Genomic DNA, 18,341 nt, shown 5'->3' with positions numbered 1-18,341 from the left:
CCCCTTCCCCAAAGCAAGCACTTTTGATTCTTTTGTCTATTTATTTAAATCATTACCTAAAAGATAATATTGCTATGCTGCACTTTTAAATTGAATCATTTGAGATATCCATCTCTTAGCTACCTATGAAGAGTTATCACACCTCACTTTTGACTGTCCCAATATAGTTATATTGTATGTTTTGATTAAATAGAAAAGTTAGTATTTATATTCTTTTGCTTATTTAAGTGTTATTTACCACTGACCAAGTGGTTGATTTTGTTCCTTTTCTTAGAGAGTCTTTTCATTTTGGGTTTTGTTTGTTTGTTTGCTCATGGGGTTAACTTTCTCCTTTTCTCCAGTGTTTAGTTTTCAATACCTATCACTATTGTCTTCCCCAATTTTTAAATCTGTTAAACACATCTCAATAATATTTCCAGACATCGAAACCTAGCAAACAATCCCTCAGTCCTTCTGCTTTTCCGGAGGCATTTCTCCCACAGACTTCTTCCCCTGTTCTAATCTGGACTCTCTAGACCTGGTACACAGATGTTGTGCTGTCCTGTGTCATATCTCCTGTCTCCTTGAGGCTATGTCTTTTTTGTTCCTGATCTATGTAATTATTTTTATGGGTAGCTTCTTGAGAATGAGTGAAGGGATGTCAGGTAAATTTTAAAAATTTTTTATTGGACTTGATGTACAATGTTTTCTCAATTTCTGCTGTACAGAAAAGTGACTCAGTCATACATATATATACATTTTTTGTATGAATGAATGCTATATACATATATATATACCCATTCATATATAGGTATGCAGCTCACAGCAATGCCAGATCATTAACCCCCTGAGCGGGGCCAGGGATCAAACCTGCATCCTCATGGATACTAATCGAATTCGTCTGCACTGAGCCACAATGGGAACTCTCTATACATTCTTTTTATCACAATACCTTCCATCATGTTCCATCACATGGATATATTTCCCTGTGCTATACAGCAGGACCTTATTGCTTATCCTCTCCAAATGCATCTACTAACACCAAACTCCTAGTCCATCCCCCTCCCTCCCTCTCCCCTTGGCAACCACAGGTCTGTTCTCTATGTCCATGAGTTTGTTTCTGTTCTTTGTTAGGTTCATTTGTGCCATATTTTAGTTTCCATATATAAGTGATATTACATATAAGTCTTCTTTGGATAAATGTCTATTTAGTTCTTCTGCCTATTTTTCAATGGGTTGTTTGCATTTTTTGAAGTTGAGTTGTATGAGTTGTTTATATATTTTAGAGGTTAAGCCCCTGTCATTTCATTTGCATCATTTGAAACTATTTTCTCCCATTCCTTAGCTTGTCTTTTTACTTTTATTTTTATTTTTTTATGGTTTCCCTTGCTGTTCAAAAGCTTGTACGTTTGATTCGGTCCCATTGATTTATTTTTGTTTTGATATCTATTTTTTTAGATTTTATTTTTTCTATTATAGTTGATTTACATTGTTCTGTCAATTTCTGCTGTACAGCAAAGTGACCCAGTCATACATATATATATTCCTTTTCTCAGATTAGCCTCCATCATGCTCCATCAAAGTGGCTAGAGTTCCCTGTGCTATACAGCATGATGCCATTGCTTATCGACTCCAAATGAAATAGTTTGCATCTACTAACCCCAAACTCCAAGTCCATCCCACTCCCTCCCCCTCCCCCTTGGCAACCACAGGTCTGTTCTCCAAGTCCATGAGATTGTTTCTTTTCTGTAGAAAGGTTCATTTGTGCCATATATTAGATTCCAGCTGTAAGTGTTATCTTAGGGTATTTGTTTTTGTCTTTCTGACTTACTTTCACTTACTGTGAGAGTCTGTAGTTCCATCCATGATGCTGCAAATGGCATTATTTTGTTCTTTTTTATGGCTGAGTAGTAGTCCATTGTGTATATATACTACATCTTCTTAACCCATTCATCTGTCAATGGACATTTAGGTTGTTTCCATGTCTTGGCTATTGTGAATAGTGCTGCAATGAACATACGGGCGCATGTGTCTTTTTCAAGAAAAGTTTTGTCTGGATATATGCCCAGGAGTGGGCTTTCTGGGTCATAGAGCAGTTCTATATTTAGTTTTCCACAGTGGTTGTACCAAATTACATTTGTACCACCAGCATAGGAGGGTACCCTTTGCTCCACATCCTCTCCAGCATTTACTTATTGACTTGTTAATAATGGCCTTTCTGACTGGTGTGAGGTGGTACCTCATTGTAGTTTTGATTTGAATTCCTCTAATAATTAGTGATGTTGAGCATTTTTTCATGTACTTGTTGGCCATCTGTGTATCTTCTTCGGATAAATGTCTATTCAGGTCATCTGCCTATTTTTCAATTGGGTTGTTGGTTTTTTTTGTTTAGTTGTGTAAGTTGTTTGTATATTTTAGAGATAAGGCTTTGTCAGTTGCATCATTTGAAACTATTTTCTCCCATTCCGTAGGTTGTCCTTTTGGTTTTTTTCCCCTGTGGTTTCATTTGCTGTACAAATGTACTAAAAAGTTTGATTAGGTCTCATCAGTTTATTTTTGTTTTTATTTCTGTTGCCTTGGGAGACTAACCTAAGAAAACATTTGTATGGTTGATATCAGAGAATGCTTTGTCCATGTTTTCTTCTAGGAGTTTTATGGGGTCTTGTCTTATGTTTAAGTCCGTTTTGAGTTTATTTTTGCACATGATGTGAGGATGTGTTCTAGTTTCATTGATTTACATGCAGCTGTCCAGTTTTGCCAGTACCACTTGCTGAAGAGACTGTCTTTTCCTTTTTTTTTTTTGTCTTTTTTTGCTATTTCTTTGGGCTGCTGCTCGCGGCATATGGAGGTTCCCAGGCTAGGGGTCGAATTGGAGCTGTAGCCACTGGCCTACGCCAGAGCCACAGCAACGCGGGATCCGAGCCGCATCTGCAACCTACACCACAGCTCACGGCAACGCTGGATCGTTAACCCACTGAGCAAGGGCAGGGACCGAACCCAGCAACCTCATGGTTCCTAGTCGGATTCGTTAACCACTGCGCCACGACGGGAACTCCGAAACTGTCTTTTCCCCATTTTATATTCTTGCCTCCTTTGTCAAATATTAGTTGACCACAGGTGTCTGGGTGTATTTCTGGGTTCTCTATTCTCTTCCATTGCTCTGTATGTCTGTTTTGGTGCCAGTACCATGCTGTCTTAATTGCTATAGCTTTGTAATATTACCTGAAGTCTGGGAGAGTTATGCCTCCTGCTTGGTTTTTTTCCTCAGTATTGCTTTGGCAATTCTGGGTTTTTATGGTTCTATATAAATTTTTGGTTTGTTGTTGTAGTTCTGTGAAAAATGTTATGGGTAATTTGGTAGGGATTGCATTAAACTGTAGATTGCTTTGGCCAGTTTTACAATATTAATTCTTCCAATCCAGGAGCATGGAATATCTTTCCATTTCTTTGAATCCTTTTTAATTTCCTTGATTAATGTTTTATAGTTCTAAGAATAAAAATCTTTCCCCTCCTTGGTCAGAAGTATTCCTAGGTATTTTATTTTGGGGGGTGCGATTTTAAAAGTTATTGTAATTTATTTTCCTTTTCTAATATTTCATTGTTAGTATACAGAAATGCAGCTGATTTCTGAATGTTAATCTTGTATCTTGCTACTATGCTGAATTCATTGATCATTTCTAGTAGTTTTTTTTTGGGGGGGGTCTTTGGGTTTTCTGTATGTAGTAACATATCATCTGCATGTGGCAACTTTACCTCTTTTCTTCCAATTTGGATACATTTTATTTCTTTCACTTGTCTGATTGCTGTGGCTAGGACTTCCAATGCTATGTTGAATAAAAGTGGTGAGAGTGGACATCCTTGCCTTGTTCAAGATTTTAGTGGGAAGCCTTTCAGCTTTTCTCCATTGAGTATTATATTTGCTGTGGGTTTGTCATAAATGGCTTTTAGTACGTTAAGGTATGTTCCCTCTATAGCCACTTTGGTAAGAGTTTTTATCATGAATGGATGTTGCACTTTGTCTAATCCTTTTTCTGCATCTATTGAGATGGTTATGTAGTCGTTGACTTTTCTTTTGTTAATGTGGTGTATGACATTGATGTGCATATGTTTAACCATCCTTGTGAACTTGGGATGAATCCCACTTGCTCATGGAATATGATCTTTTTATGTGTTGTCAGATTTAGCTGGCTACAGTTTTGTTGAGAATTTTTGTCTATATTCATTAAAGATATTGGCCTATAGTTTTCTTTTGGTAGTATCTTTATCTGGTTTTGGTATTAGGGTGATTGTGGCTTCATAGAATGTCTTTGGGAGTGTTCCTTCTTCTTCTTCAAACTTTTGCAAAAGTTTAAGAAGAATGGGTATAAGTTCTTCTTTGTATGTTTGGTAGAATTTGCCTCAGAAGCCATCTGGTCCTGGACTGTTGTTTGTAGGGAGTGTTTTTAGTGCATATTCAATTTCATTTCTAGTGATCATCTGTTCAGTTGATCTATTTCTTCTTGATTCAGTTTTGTCAGGCTGTAATTCTCTGGAAAGTTGTCCATTTCTTCTAGGTTGTCAAATCAGTTGGCATATAATCGTTCATAGTATTCTCTTATGTTTTTTGTATTTCTGCAGTATCCATTGAGATTTCTCCTTTTTTGTTTCTTATTTTGTTTATTTAGGTTCTTTCTCTCTTCTTGGTGAATCTGGTTTGTCAATTTTGTTTACACTTTCAAAGAACCAGCTCTTGGCTTTATTGATTTTTTTCTATTGCTTTTTGAATCTCTATTTTGATTTATTCTCTGATCTTTATGACTTCCTTACTTCTCTTGACTTTATTTTGTTTTTCTTCTTTTTATAATTCCTTCAGATGGTGGATTCAGTTGTTGATTTGAGATTTTTTTTTCTTTATTTTCCCACTGTAGATTTTTTTTCTTTTTTTGAGGAAGGGCTGTATCGCTATGAATTTTCCTCTAAGAACTGCTTTTGCAGCAACCCATGGATTTTTAATGATTGTGTTTCCATTAACATTTGTCTTGAAGGTTTTTTTTTTTGTCTTTTTTTAGGTCCACACCTTTGGCATATGGAGGGTCCCAGGCCAGGGGTCGAATCGAAGCTGTAGCCTCCAGCCTACACTACAGCCATAGCAACACCAGATCTGAGCTGCATTTGTGATCTACACCACAGCTTATGGCAATGCTGGATCCTTAACCCACTGAGTGAGTCCAGGGATAGAACTTACATCCTCGTGGACACTAGTCAGATTCATTTCCACTGAAAGACGATGGGAACTCCTCTAAGTATTTTTTAATTCCCCTTTGATTTCTTTTTTGACCCATTGGTTTTTTTAGTAGTATATTGTTTAGTCTCCATGTAGTCAGTTTTTTGTCATTTCTTTTCCTGTGGTTGATTTCTAGTTTCATGCCATGGTCAGAGAAGATGCTTGAAATAATCTCTATACTCTTAAATTTGTTGAGGTTAGTTTGGTAACCTAGTTTGTCATCAGTCCCTGAGAATGTTCCATGTGCACTTGAAAAGAATGTATATTCTGGGTGTATATGCCTCCACTGTAGCCCATGCAAGAGGTGCCCCACCACCTAAGAGCCCATGAGTGTGCAGAGAAAAATAGTCCTATGGTGGTCCTGCCCTTCCTCCTCTCACCCTCCCCAACAATGGCGCCTTGCTTCTCCTGTGGGCTCAGCCCTTTTCTCATGCTCCTTTACTGTGGCACACCACTCCCTAGCCCCTCAGACTGTCTCCACATAGCCAACACTAGTCCTCTGCCAAGAACTGACCTCCAGAGCCTGCATCTCAGGGCCCAGTTCCTGCCCAATTGTCCCAGGCTGTGGCGTCTGGGCAGTGGTACTGATGGTCTGTGCAGCTCTCTCTCTGCTTTGCCCTTCTCAATCCAGCTGCTTCCACTTTTCTCTGAGGTTTTTAGGTTCCCTCTCCATCCTGGCCTATCTCCCCATCAGTTAGGTGGCCTCCCAGTGTGCAGATACCTCTCCTTCTTCACAGCTCCCTCTCAGGAGTGCTGGTCTTGTCCATATTCCTTTTTTTCCCCCTATTCTTTCTCTCTCTCCTTTTTTTCCCTTTTGTTCTACCTTTATGTGGAAGGTTTCTTGCACTTTTTGTAGGTTTAAGTCCTTCTGCCAGTATTCAGTAGATGTCCTGTGTTAATTGTTCTACATGTAGATGGGTTTTTTTTAATCTGTTTGTGAGGGAACGTGAGCACCATGTCTTACTCCTCTGCCATCTTGATGCTGACACATCAGGTGAAGTTTTTGAGCTCCTGAATCATTGTAAATGTCTTTATTATAATTTTTAACTTGAATGATAGTTTGGGTATAGAATTATACTTTGGAAATAAAATTCTTTCAGAATTTTAAAGACATCATTCCATTGTCTTCTAGCTTTCAGGATGACTTGGAAATTTCTTATTTTTTTTCCAACTTTTTTATTGTGGTCAGATATACCTAAAGTAAAACTTATTATATTCACCATTTTTAAAGTGTACATTTCAGGCATTCCCATTGTTGCTCAGTGGTAATGTACCCAACTAGTATCCATGAGGATGCAGGCTCAGTCATTTGCCTTGCTCAGGGGGTTAAGGATCTGCCATCATTGTGAGCTGTGGTGTAGGTTGCAGATGTGGCTTGGATCCCACATTGCTGTGGCTGTGATGTAGGCTAGCAGCTTCAGCTCCAATTCAGCCCTAGACTGGGACCTTCCATATGCCTCAGGTGCAGCCTTAAGAAGCAATAAATAAATAATAAATAAAGCATACATTCTGGTGATAATAAAAACATTTATAATGTGAAACTATCAACCCATCCATCTCTGTAATACTTTTTCATCTTATGAAACTGAAATTCTTTACCCCGCATCTACCTTTCCCCAGCTCATGACCACCACCATCCTATTTTCTATTTCTATGATTTTGACTACTCTCAGTATCTCACATGAGTAGAATTGTGTGGTATTTACCTTTTTACGACTAGCTTATTTCACTTGGCATCATATCCTCAATGTACATCCATACTGCAGCAAATGTCAGAATTTCCTTCCTTTTTAAGACTGAATAATATACCACTGTATGTCCATACCACATTTTGTTTATCCAATCATCTGTTGATGGATTCTTGGGTTGTTTCTACCTTTTAGCTGTTGGGAACATGGGTGTACAAATTTTTCCTTGAGCCCTTACTTTCAATTCTTTTGTGTATATACCCAGAAACAGAATTGCTTGATCTCATGGTAACCCTATTTTTAATTTTTTGAGGAACCACTGTACTGTCTTCCACAGTGGCTATGCCATCTTAAATTTCCACCAAAAGTGTACAGAGTTTCCAGTTTCTTGACATTCGTGCCAAAACTTGTTATTTTCTGTTTATTCTTATAGTAGTAACCATCCTAATGGGTGTGAGGTAGTATCTCCATATTTTTGATTTGCATTTCCCTAATGATCAGTAATCTTGAGCATCTTTTCATGTGCTCATTTCCACTTGTATATCTTACTTGGAGAAATGTCTATTTAAGTCCTTTGTTCCTTTTTTTAATTAAAATTTTTAAATTAAAAATTTACTAAATGAAAGATTCTTTAAATTCTATAGTGCTTTACAATTTTCAAAACTTTCACGCACATGATTTTGTGGAATCCAATAATAACCGTTTTTTCACCCCTATTTTCCCCTCCCCCCCTTCCATCTCCCCACTGGTAACCACTAGTTTGTTCTCTATGTTCTTTTTTTTTTAATATTCACCAGTTTGTTTGTTTTTTTAGGTTACACATATAAGTAATATCATACAGTCTTTGATTGACTTATTTCACTTAGTACCAAGTCTATCCATGATGCTGCAAATGGCGAAATTTCATTCTTTTTAAGGGTTAGCGATATTGCTCGCACAGGCACACACACAAACACGTCTTTGGCTGTTAAGGGAGTAAAAGCATTGGTAACTTTCTCTCTTAAAAAAAAAATCTTCCTGTTGATTGACCCTTGGGTTGTTTTCATACCTTGACAATTGTAACTAATGCTGTTTTGAACTTTGGGTTGCATATATCTTTTCAAATTAGAGTTTGGGTTTTTTTTTTGATATATACCAAGGAGTGGAATTCTTGGGTCATATAGTAGTTCTATTTTTAGTTTTTTGAGGAACCTCCATACTGTTTTCCACAGTGGCTGCACCAATTTACATATTCACCAACAGGGAATGAGAAGGATTCTCTTTTCTCCACTTCCTTGCGAACATTTTTTATTTGTAGACTTTTCCGATGATTGACATTCTGACAGGTATGAGGTGATGATATGTCATTGTGGTTTTGATCGGCATTTCCCTGATAATTAGCAATGTTGTGCATTTTTTTCATGTGCTGTGTTCATCTGCATATCCTCTTTGGAAAAATGTTCAGTCCTTTGTTCATTTGAATAAGGTTGTTTTGGTTTTTGTTTTTGAGGTTTTAGGAATTCTCAATATATTTGAGATATTAATCCCAAATGTATGATTTAGTAATATTTCCTCCCTCCAATGTGAGGGTTTTCTCTTTGTTGATACCATCTTTTCATGCACAAATTTTTTTTTAATTTCACGAAGTCCAACTTGTCTATTTTTTTCTTTTTTTTTGCCTGTGCCTTTGGTGTTGTATCCAAGAAATCACTGCCAGACCCAAAGTCGTGAAGCTTTTGTCTTATGTTTTCTTTGAAGTGTTTTATAGTTTTAGGTCTTTGATCTGTTTTTGTATTTTATTTGAGGGTACAACATAGTTCTGTTGTATGTGGATATCTAATTTTCCCAGCACCATTTATTGAAAGTCTTACCTTCCCCTATTTAATGGTCCTTGGTGTCATTGTCATAAATCATTTAACCATATAATAAAGGGTTTATTTCTGGGCTTCTGTCCTATTCCATTTGTCTATATGTCTGTTTTTAAGCCAAAACCATACTGTTTTGATTACTGTAGTTTTGTAATAAGTTTTGAAATCAGGAAATATGAATCAGTCAGCTTAATTCTTCTTTTAAAAACTCAATAAATTTTATTATATTTAGAGGTTTTTAATTATTTAATGAATTTTATTACATTTATAGGTGTACAACCATCATCACAACCAAATTTTACAGCATTTCCTTCCCAAACCGTCAGTGCATCTCCCCACCCCCAACCTGTCTCATTTGGAAACCATAAGTTTTTCAAAGTCTGTGTCAGTATCTGTTCTGCAAAGAAGTTCATTGTATCACATGTAAGCAATAGCATATGCCATTCGTGTCTCACTGTCTGACTAACTTAACTTAGCATAATAATTTCCAAGTCCATCCATATTGCTGCAAATGCCATTATTTCATTCCCTTTTATGGCTAATATTCCATTGTGTATATGTACCACATTTTCTTTATCCACTCCTCTGTCAATGGACATTTAGGTTGCTCCCGTGTCTTGGCTATTGTACATAGTGCTGCAATGATCTTTGGGGTACATGTATCTTTTCAAGTCATGGTTTCCTCTGGATAGAAGCCCAGGAGTGGGATTGCTGGATCAAATAGCAATTCTATTTTTAGTTTTTTGAGGAATCTCCATGCTTTTTTTCCATAGTGGTTATAACAGTTTACATTCCCACCAACAGTGTAAGAGGGTTTCCTTTTCTCCACACCCTCGCCAGCTTTTATTGTTTGTAGACTTTTTGATGACGGCCATTCTGGCTGGTGCAAAGTGGTATCTCATAATAGTTTTGATTTGCATTTCTGTAATAATTAGTGATGTTGAACATCTTTTCATGTGTTTTTTGACCATCTGTATGTCTTCTTTGGAGAATTGTCTGTTTAGACCTTGTGCCTATTTTTTGATGGGGTTGTTTGTTTTTTTGGTATTGAGCTGTAGGAGGTGTTTATAAATTTTGGAGATTAATCCCTTGTCAGTCTTTTCATTTGCAAACATTTACTCCCATTCTGTGGGTTATCTTTTTGTTTTGTTTAGGGTTTCCTTTGCTGTGCAGAAACTTTTAAGTTTAATTAAGTCCCATTTGTTTATTTTTGTTTTTATTGTCATTACTCTATGAAGTGGATCTGAGAAGATATTCCTGTGGTTTATGTCAGAGAGTGTTTAGCCTATGTTTTCCTCTAAGACTTTTATAGTGTCTGGTCTTACATTTAGGTCTCTAATCCATTTTGAGTTTATTTTTGTTCATGGTGTTAGGAAGTGTTCTAATTTCACTCTTTTACATGTAGCTGTTCAGTTGCCCCAGCAGCATTTATTGAAGAGACTGTCTTTTTTTCTCCATTGTATATTCTTGCTTCCTTTGTCATAGATTAGTTGATTGGAGGTGCATGGGTTTAATTCTGGGCTTTCTATCCTGTTCCACTTATCTATATTTCTGTCTTTGTGCCAGTAGCATACAGTTTTGATGACTGTAGCCTTGTAGTATAGTCTGAAGTCAGGGAGCCTGATTCCTCCAGCTTCATTTTCTTTCTCGGGACAGCTTTGGCTTTTCTGGGTCTTTTGTGCTTTCAAAGAAACTTTAAAATATTTTGTTCTAGTTCTGCAAAAAATGTCCTTGATAATTTGATAGGGATTTTATTGAATCTGTAGATTGTCTTGGGTAGTATAGCCATTTTGACAATATTGATTCTTCCAATCCAAGAGCATGGTACATCTTTCCATCTGTTTATGTCATCTTTGGGTTGTTTCAAATTTAGCTGTTATTTGAACCTTTTTTAACATTTTTTGTTGTTGCTATGTTTTTATTTCTCTTAGGTATATGAGGATTATAAATGCCAGGTTAAATAAAAAATCAGTATTTAACTTTTTGAGGAGCTATAAGACTTTCTCCCATAGTGACTACATGATTTTACATTCCCACTAGCAGTGTGTGAAAATTCCACTGAAAGTTCCATTTTTTCCACACACTCACCAACACTTGTCATTATATGTCTTTTTTATTAATAGCCATTCTGGTGGGTATGAATTGGTCTCTCATAGTGGTTATGATTTACATTTCCGTGATGACTAGTGATATTGAATGTCTTCTCATGTACTTCATGGTCATTTGTATATCTTCTTTGATTAAATGTCTCTTCTGATCATTTGCAATTTTTTAATTGGGTTAAATGTCTTTATGATTGAGTTGTAAGAGAGTTTTTGAAGATATATCTTAGACACAAGTCTTTTCTTAGATATGGGATTTGCAAATATTTTCTCTTGTTCTATAGTGTCTTTTAAACACAAATTTTTAAAATTTTTTATTAGAGTATAGTTCATTTACAATGTGTTGCCATATTTCTTCTGTACAGCAAAGTGACCAGTCATACATATATACACATTCCCTTTCTTATATTATTTTCCATCATGGTCTATCCCAAGAGACTGGATATAGTTTCCTATAAACACAAACTTTTTAATTTTAAAGAACTCCAATTTATCTATGTTTTCCTTTATTGCTTATGTTTTTGGTGTCATAGCTAACAAACCACTGCCAAATCAGAGGGTAGGTCCTAATGTTTTCTTCTAAGAGTTTTCTGTTTTAGCTCTTTTATTTAGAACTTTGACATATTTTGAGTTAATTTTGTTGTATTGTGTGAGGTAAGGGGGCCAACTTCATTCTTTTGCATGTAGATGACCAGTTATCCCAGCACTACTTGTTGAAAAGACTATTCTTCCCCCAAGTTGACTTGCTTTGGCACCTGAGTAGGAAAATGCCAATCCACCCTCCTGTGTTACTCCTTTACTGTCACATAACTACCACACTCACAACACTTCTGACACCAGATGTGTGGGAGTTTTCCCTACACCAAGCAATTCTATGACATTAGCTGGGTGTCCTACAGTTTTGAGTATTTTATATAATTATATACAAAATTGAGTTATTCTGACATTATCTACCTGGAGATAGCATCAGATTCCACAGATTCATGGCTCAGTCCCACAAGACTACCTTCACCCCACTTCAGATGCCAGTCACAAGTTCAGGTTGTTACCTGTGCTTCTGACCAGTTGGCTATAAGCCTGAGGTCCCTGTGACCATCTCCTTAGGTTCTTATCACTTAGGAAATTACAAGGAGTTCTGGGCCAGGAACCAGGGGCAGACATATCTATATCTCTATCTGTTTATATGTATATATAATTATTTTTCTATTATCTCCCAGCGCCTATAAATGTGAAGGTTTATTTCTGGTTTCTTGTTTCTAGTCCATTGATCTCTATGTCAATCTTATGCCAATATCACTGTCTTTATTACTGTTGCTTTGTAGAAAGTTTTGAAATCAGGAAGTGTGAGTCCTTCTACTTTGTTCTTTTTCAAGATCATTTAGGCTGTTCTGGATACTTCTGGTTTCTACATACATTTTAGGATCAGTTTGACAATTTCTACAAAAAAAATCCAGTTATGATTCTGATAGGAATTGCACTGAATCTGCTGATCAATTTGGGATGTATCACCATTTTAACAATACTGAGTCTTCTGATCCATGAATATGGATGTCTTTCCATTTATTTAAGTCTTTAAAATTTTCCTTCAGCAGTATTTTGAAGCATTTGCTGTAAAAGCTTTATTTTTCTTCTGTTACATTTATTTCTGAATTCTTATTCTTTTGGATACTGTTGTAAATGGAATGGTTTTATTTTAATTCAGATTTTTATTGTATTCATAATATTTTAAAGTCCATATCACTAGATTGGTCACTAGATTATCTGTTGATGTCACTAGATAATCTTTTGTGTGTTTTAGAGAGGTCTCTATCCTAATTTGGCAGGTTAGAGATGGCTGATGTATCAAGCTGACTAATATACCAACCCTGCCTATTTACTTTTTTCTTAACCTATTATGTTCTTTTTGATGATTCACCACTTATTGAGTCACAAGGAAAGGATGGAACTGTTTTACAGGACAGTAACATTTTAGGTATAGTCATAAGGTTCCAGAGGGAAAAGTTCTGTTTAGGGAAAATTCCATAAAAGACCAGAAAATTTGGGAGTTCCTGTTGTGGATCAGTGAGTTATAAACCCAACTAGTATCCAGGAGGATATGGGTTCGGTTCCTGGCCTTACTCAGTGGTTTAAGGATCCACTGTTGCCATGAGCTATGGTGTAGGTCAGATGAGGCTCAGATCCCATGTTGCTATGGCCGTGGCATAGGCCAGCAGCTGCAGCTCTGATTTGATCCCTAATCCAGGAACTTCCATATGATGCAGTTGTGGTCCTAAAAAAAAAAAAAGAGAGAGAGAGAAAGAAAACGAAATTTCACTCCTTGCTCTACTCTAGCCATACTAGCCTTCTCCCTTCATGTCTTCATGGCAAGCAAACTTGTCCCTTGGGGCTTTGAAAATGCTCTCCTCTGGTTAGAATGCTCTCCCAGCACTTTTTCTAGGCCTTTGATCAAATGTCACACAGACTAAAATAGGGCCTCCAGTAGTCTCTATCCCTAACTTTCTTTTCATTATCTCAGTACTCGTCACTCTCTGACACCATATTATATCTTCCCTTGCTGTACACTTCCACCTGTGGGAAAACATGCCACCACCTAAGAGTTGAGAATCACGTCTTATTTGGCAGACATTCTGAGGGTGTAACGCCTGGGACACAGTTTCTCAGAAGCTCTGAGGGACTGCACTAAGAAGGGAGGAGGCAGATATACAGGAGTTTTACATCAAAGGCCAGGTAGTTAGAACATCAAAAGACTACTGTTAATTAGAGAAAGCCAGATATCTCCAGTTAATGAATCTAGTACTTTTCTATGTGTGGGAAGATGCAAGAGTCTGAGCTCTTTGAAATAATTCTTTTGATACGTACCTTAGCTATTTAGGGCCAATATCCTGCTCTTTCCCATCCTGAGTCTTCTCAGGGTACATCTCTGGGCTGGCTGCAGTGGTTGTGGGACTGGCAGTGGGCAGCCCATTTATCTCCATCCTGAGTTCCCTCAGGCTCATTATGGGAGGTGGGGGTAGTGGGTTATGGCTTGATGGCCACAATATCCTTTGTCTGTTGATATGGAAGGCAACGTTTTTCATTCATACTCTCCTCCTCCTCACTAGAATATACAGTTTATGAGAGGAAAGTCTATGTTCACCAGAGCTTGGCTCATACTAGATGCTCAATAACCACTTTGTTGAATGCACATACATATTAGATCCTAAAGAATTCATTCATTCAAAGATCTACTGACTACATAACCAGGTAGACTGACACTCATTCAGTAGGCCAATGTTTCCTTGCCAGTGTGAGAGTCCTATTGTGTATTTCCACAGGTGTGTGTGTGTGTGTGTGTGCACTTGTACATAATTCATGGAAACTCCATGTAACGAAAGAGTAAAGCACCACTTGGGATCCTTAGTGCACCCTAAGTTTGAATCCTTACTGTTACCAAATTGGCTGCTCACCACTCGAAAATCAATGCACCAGAGAGAGAGAAATGTTAATAGAAAGTTGCTTTTAATCAGAATGCCACCAATCTAAACAGAGGGTGGACTCACTGTCCCCCAAAAACCATCTCTGAAGACTCTGCTTAATTATGGAAGTTTTCAAAGGAAAAAAGGGAAGGAATCTCTGTTAATCATTGAGATGGGGGTCAGAGTCGTCATCATCCGCTACTGCGTGCAGCCTTGCATTCTGGCTTTTCAACGTCTCGTGATTTTTCTTTAGATACTATCTTGTTCACATGCTTTGCCCACGAGATTACTACAGGGGAAGCTGGGGAAGAGGTCTGGTAATCTGCTAATTACTTATTCTTCATTTCTACTTTTTGACCTGTGGGGAAAAAAACAACGCATTAGTCAAGGTATTGTGCTATCAAAAGAGTTGAAAGGTGAGGTAGGGCCAGAGATGAGTAGAGCATGGGGGTGGCTGTTTAAGGTTCATGATAAGACAAGGGGTCTTCTGCAGAAGAGCTCTTTCCTGCCAAAAGCCGCTTACAAATCCTCACTTATCAGAACATCATTCCACATCTGTGATCAAGGGTGATGATCCCTCTTCTGTAACTTCGTGCTGACAAAGGGTACCATCTCAGAATGTGAAAAGTTGACACGTGGCTGTAGCATCCCTTAGCTGGCAGTTGTAGTCATCTGTTTACATAAATGGGCAGAACAAGCTACAATTATTTTGTTGTCCACAAAAATAGAGCTTATTATGAGCAATAATGTTAATCCCATTCTCTGAAGGCCATTTCTTGGAACTGTGCTAGCCATTGATTCAGTGCTGTTCAAGGTGGAGCAGCTTCTGTCATGGCTGCAATCTGGGCATCATGCTGTTAGCCCTTTCCTCTGGTGGCAGTTACAGTATCTATAAAATAACTCAGGAATGTACATCAGACACTGGGTCTATGACTCTATTTTCCTAATCATTAGCTGCCTGATCCTGCTGTTTTGTGACTCAGGGAGGCCTGGGAGACTTCAACTTTTCTATAAACAAGAATCAGGAGGCATGGAGAGGCTTTTGTACTTGGGGGGCTGCAGAGTTCTGCTGTGTTCCATTACTACTAGTTGCCAGCTATATGATCTTGGAGAGACTACTTAACCTCTCTGAGGCTCAATTTCCTCAACCGTAAAATGGTGAGTGCAATTGTATCTGCTTCATAGGGTTTTTGATGTAAAGATTAAAGAATATAAAGCATCGAAAGTACTTGGCAGCATCTAGCTCATCTCAGTGCTTGGTAAATGTCAGTTATTACTATTTATCAGAGGAGTAAGCATTTTCTGAGTATTTCTGAACAATGTTTCCTAGGAGTTCCCGTCGTGGCGCAGTGGTTAACAAATCCAACTAGGAACCAGATTCGATCCCTGGCCTTGCTCAGTGGGTTAAGGATCCGGCGTTGCCGTGAGCTGTGGTGTAGGTTGCAGACGCGGCTTGGATCCTGCGTTGTTGTGGCTGTGGTGTAGGCCGGAGGCTACAGCTCTGATTAGACCCCTAGCCTGGGAACCTCCATATGCCGCGGGTGCAGCCCTAGAAAAGGCAAAAAAAAAAAAAGTTTCCTAAATATATGTGATACATATTTTCAAATGTATTTAGATAGGTGGATGAAGAAATGCAAATTCCTGTGTTACAGGATTCACATTAGCTTTCTGTCCTTCTCATCCGGGCAGGAGTTACTGAAAATAAAACCAAATGCCTGTGGCTGAGTGTGTCCATGCCAATTTCTAACCTGAGGAAATAATCCTCATATTAAGTTATAACTTCCATGAGGGCAAAGCCCTTGTTTGTCTTATATTTCTCTGTGTCTCTATTGCCTATTATATATAACAGGCAGTTAATAAATACTTTATTGTCTGCAAATGAATAAATGAATAAATATTTGCACTCATGGGAAACACTGTTTGTACCATCAGTGGATCCTCGTCATTGGCTTTATTGTGGGGCATGTTAGCCAAACAGAGTCTAGTATTTCAGAAACTGAATTTCAAGAGTTTCAACATTCGGAGGGCCTTAAACTCTCCAGAGAACACTTCTTGGGTTAGAGCTGCCAGCTGATAACAGAGGAAATTAGGAGCCAAAGTTTTCCACCTCATCTGAGGGTGAGAACAGACAACCCCACAGCCCACGCTGCAACTGGTCGCACAGGAAGAACGGGCCAGGCTTAAGGTTTCTTTGCACATCAGGACCCCTGTGATTGTGCTCAAATGTGTAGCAAGGCTCATCCACACACACACACACAGGTTCCCCTCCACGCTCCCACTTTATACAAGAAGCAGATGTAAATGGATCTTATTATCAAAGATTTAGGAGAACTAAGTATATGAGCCATAGTAATCTGCTTATCAAGGCAAAAATTCACCTCTGAATGTGGCATTTGTACTCTAATTTCTACCTGTTGGAAGCCGAGAGTTTTCGCTCTTGAGTTTGCTTCAAGCCTCGCTATGTCTGTATAAATGAGCCTTCTGCCTTCTGCTGTTGCAAGGGAAGACAATTAGGCTTTCCATGCAGATGGAGTTGGCCGGTTTTCGGAGAAGCGTTTGCTGTTAAGTCAGGAGACGGACTCCTTCCTCAGTAATTAGACAGGAAGGACGGGGAGCTGATGCCTGTGCATGTCCCATCTACTGACATTCTCTCCTTCACATGGAAGAAGCATTTTTTTCAGCATCCAGACTCTACTCCTAACCTAAGTGTGCGACGCCGGCAGCTGAGACAGGGTGTGTGACTCCACTCACTTCACCCTCCCCGTTGGGAGGACAGCGGCTCACAGTCTTTGTCATTCTGCAGTGACGTGGTCTGGGGTTGCAGCATGTGTTCATCCTGCAAAAGATGAGTATGTTCACCTTGCTTAGAAAAGTACACCCTAAGCTTAGAAACCCCAAGGAGAGAGTGGTCCCTCGATTCCAGACAAAGGGTCAAGCCTCTACCTGTGGGACCTTATCCAGGCCTTGAGCTCCGCTTGCCGCTGTGGAGGGCATGAGTCCGGAGGGCCTGGCTCCTCTAATTCCCTTCATTTTTTTCCCACTGCAGATAATTCAGAATGGTGGAATGGAGAAGCTCCGGGAGGTTATAGACAAATACCCGCGTGCCTTTCCTTTCTGGCTTGGGCCCTTTCAGGCGTTTTTCTATATTTATGACCCAGACTATGCAAAGACTCTTCTGAGCAGACCAGGTAAGAAAGGCATGAGTCTCGGGATCCTAATCCTTCTAGGAGTGATATGCACAGCCCCGGGCAGGAGTCTAAAGGGACTAAAGGTGCAAAGATTGGCGTTGGGCCTTTCAGAGACACTGGGGAAAGTGCAGAGAAGTTTCTCCCCAGTCCTGAAGGGGCTTGCCTGCCCCTCGGTCCCTCCTCTAGTTCAGACCCACGGGAGCCTTTTTAGGTCCATGGATCTTAAAGCCCAGCCACCAACCCTGGCTGTCCAGGGCCTTCACTGGCTCTTCTTGGTTTTGTGAGTTCAGCCTCAAAATACTCCCCACTCCCAGTACCTTTCTTCTCCTTTTTTAAAAATTGTTTATCGTAGTTGGTTTACAATGCTCTGTCCATTTCTGCTGCGTAGTAAAGCGACCTAGTCATACATATATTCCTTCTTTCTTTCTTTCTTTCTTTCTTTCTTTCTTTCTTTCTTCTTTCTTTCTTTCTTTCATGGCTGCACCTGAGGCATAGGAGAGTTCCCAGGCTAGGAGTCAAATCGGAGCTACATCTACCAGCTTACACCACAGCCACAGCAACACCAGAGCCAAGCCACATCTGCGAACTACACCAGAGCTCACAGCAACGCCATATCCTTAACCCTGTAAGCAAGGCTAAGGATCGAACCTGCATCCTCATGGATACTAGTCTGGTTATTAACTGTGCTGAGCCCTGATGGGAACTCCTACATATACATTCTTTTTCTCATATTATCCTCCATCATGTTCTATCACATGTGATAGGATATAGTTCCCTGTGCTGTACAGCAGGACCTCATGGCTCATCCATTCTAAAGGC

General features: G+C 38.8%; 1 protein-coding gene across 2 annotated transcripts in view; it reads left to right on the top strand.

Moving 5' to 3' along the window:
- LOC125132230 (cytochrome P450 4X1-like) overlaps positions 1 to 18,341 on the top strand; it is a 54,714-nt gene that overhangs the window by 1,097 nt on the left and 35,276 nt on the right. For both annotated transcript variants that reach the window (XR_007136178.1, XM_047789167.1), the window contains exon 2: positions 17,381 to 17,522. Coding sequence is in view for 1 of the 2 variants with exons in the window: in XM_047789167.1 (XP_047645123.1) it covers positions 17,381 to 17,522 (142 nt within the window). In the remaining variant the exon portion in view is untranslated. The remainder of the gene's footprint in view (positions 1 to 17,380; positions 17,523 to 18,341) is intronic.

This window comes from Phacochoerus africanus, chromosome 8 (genome assembly GCF_016906955.1).
Source record: "Phacochoerus africanus isolate WHEZ1 chromosome 8, ROS_Pafr_v1, whole genome shotgun sequence".
NCBI classification, from domain to species: Eukaryota; Metazoa; Chordata; class Mammalia; order Artiodactyla; family Suidae; genus Phacochoerus; species Phacochoerus africanus.
This window is presented reverse-complemented; position numbering and strand designations above follow the sequence as displayed.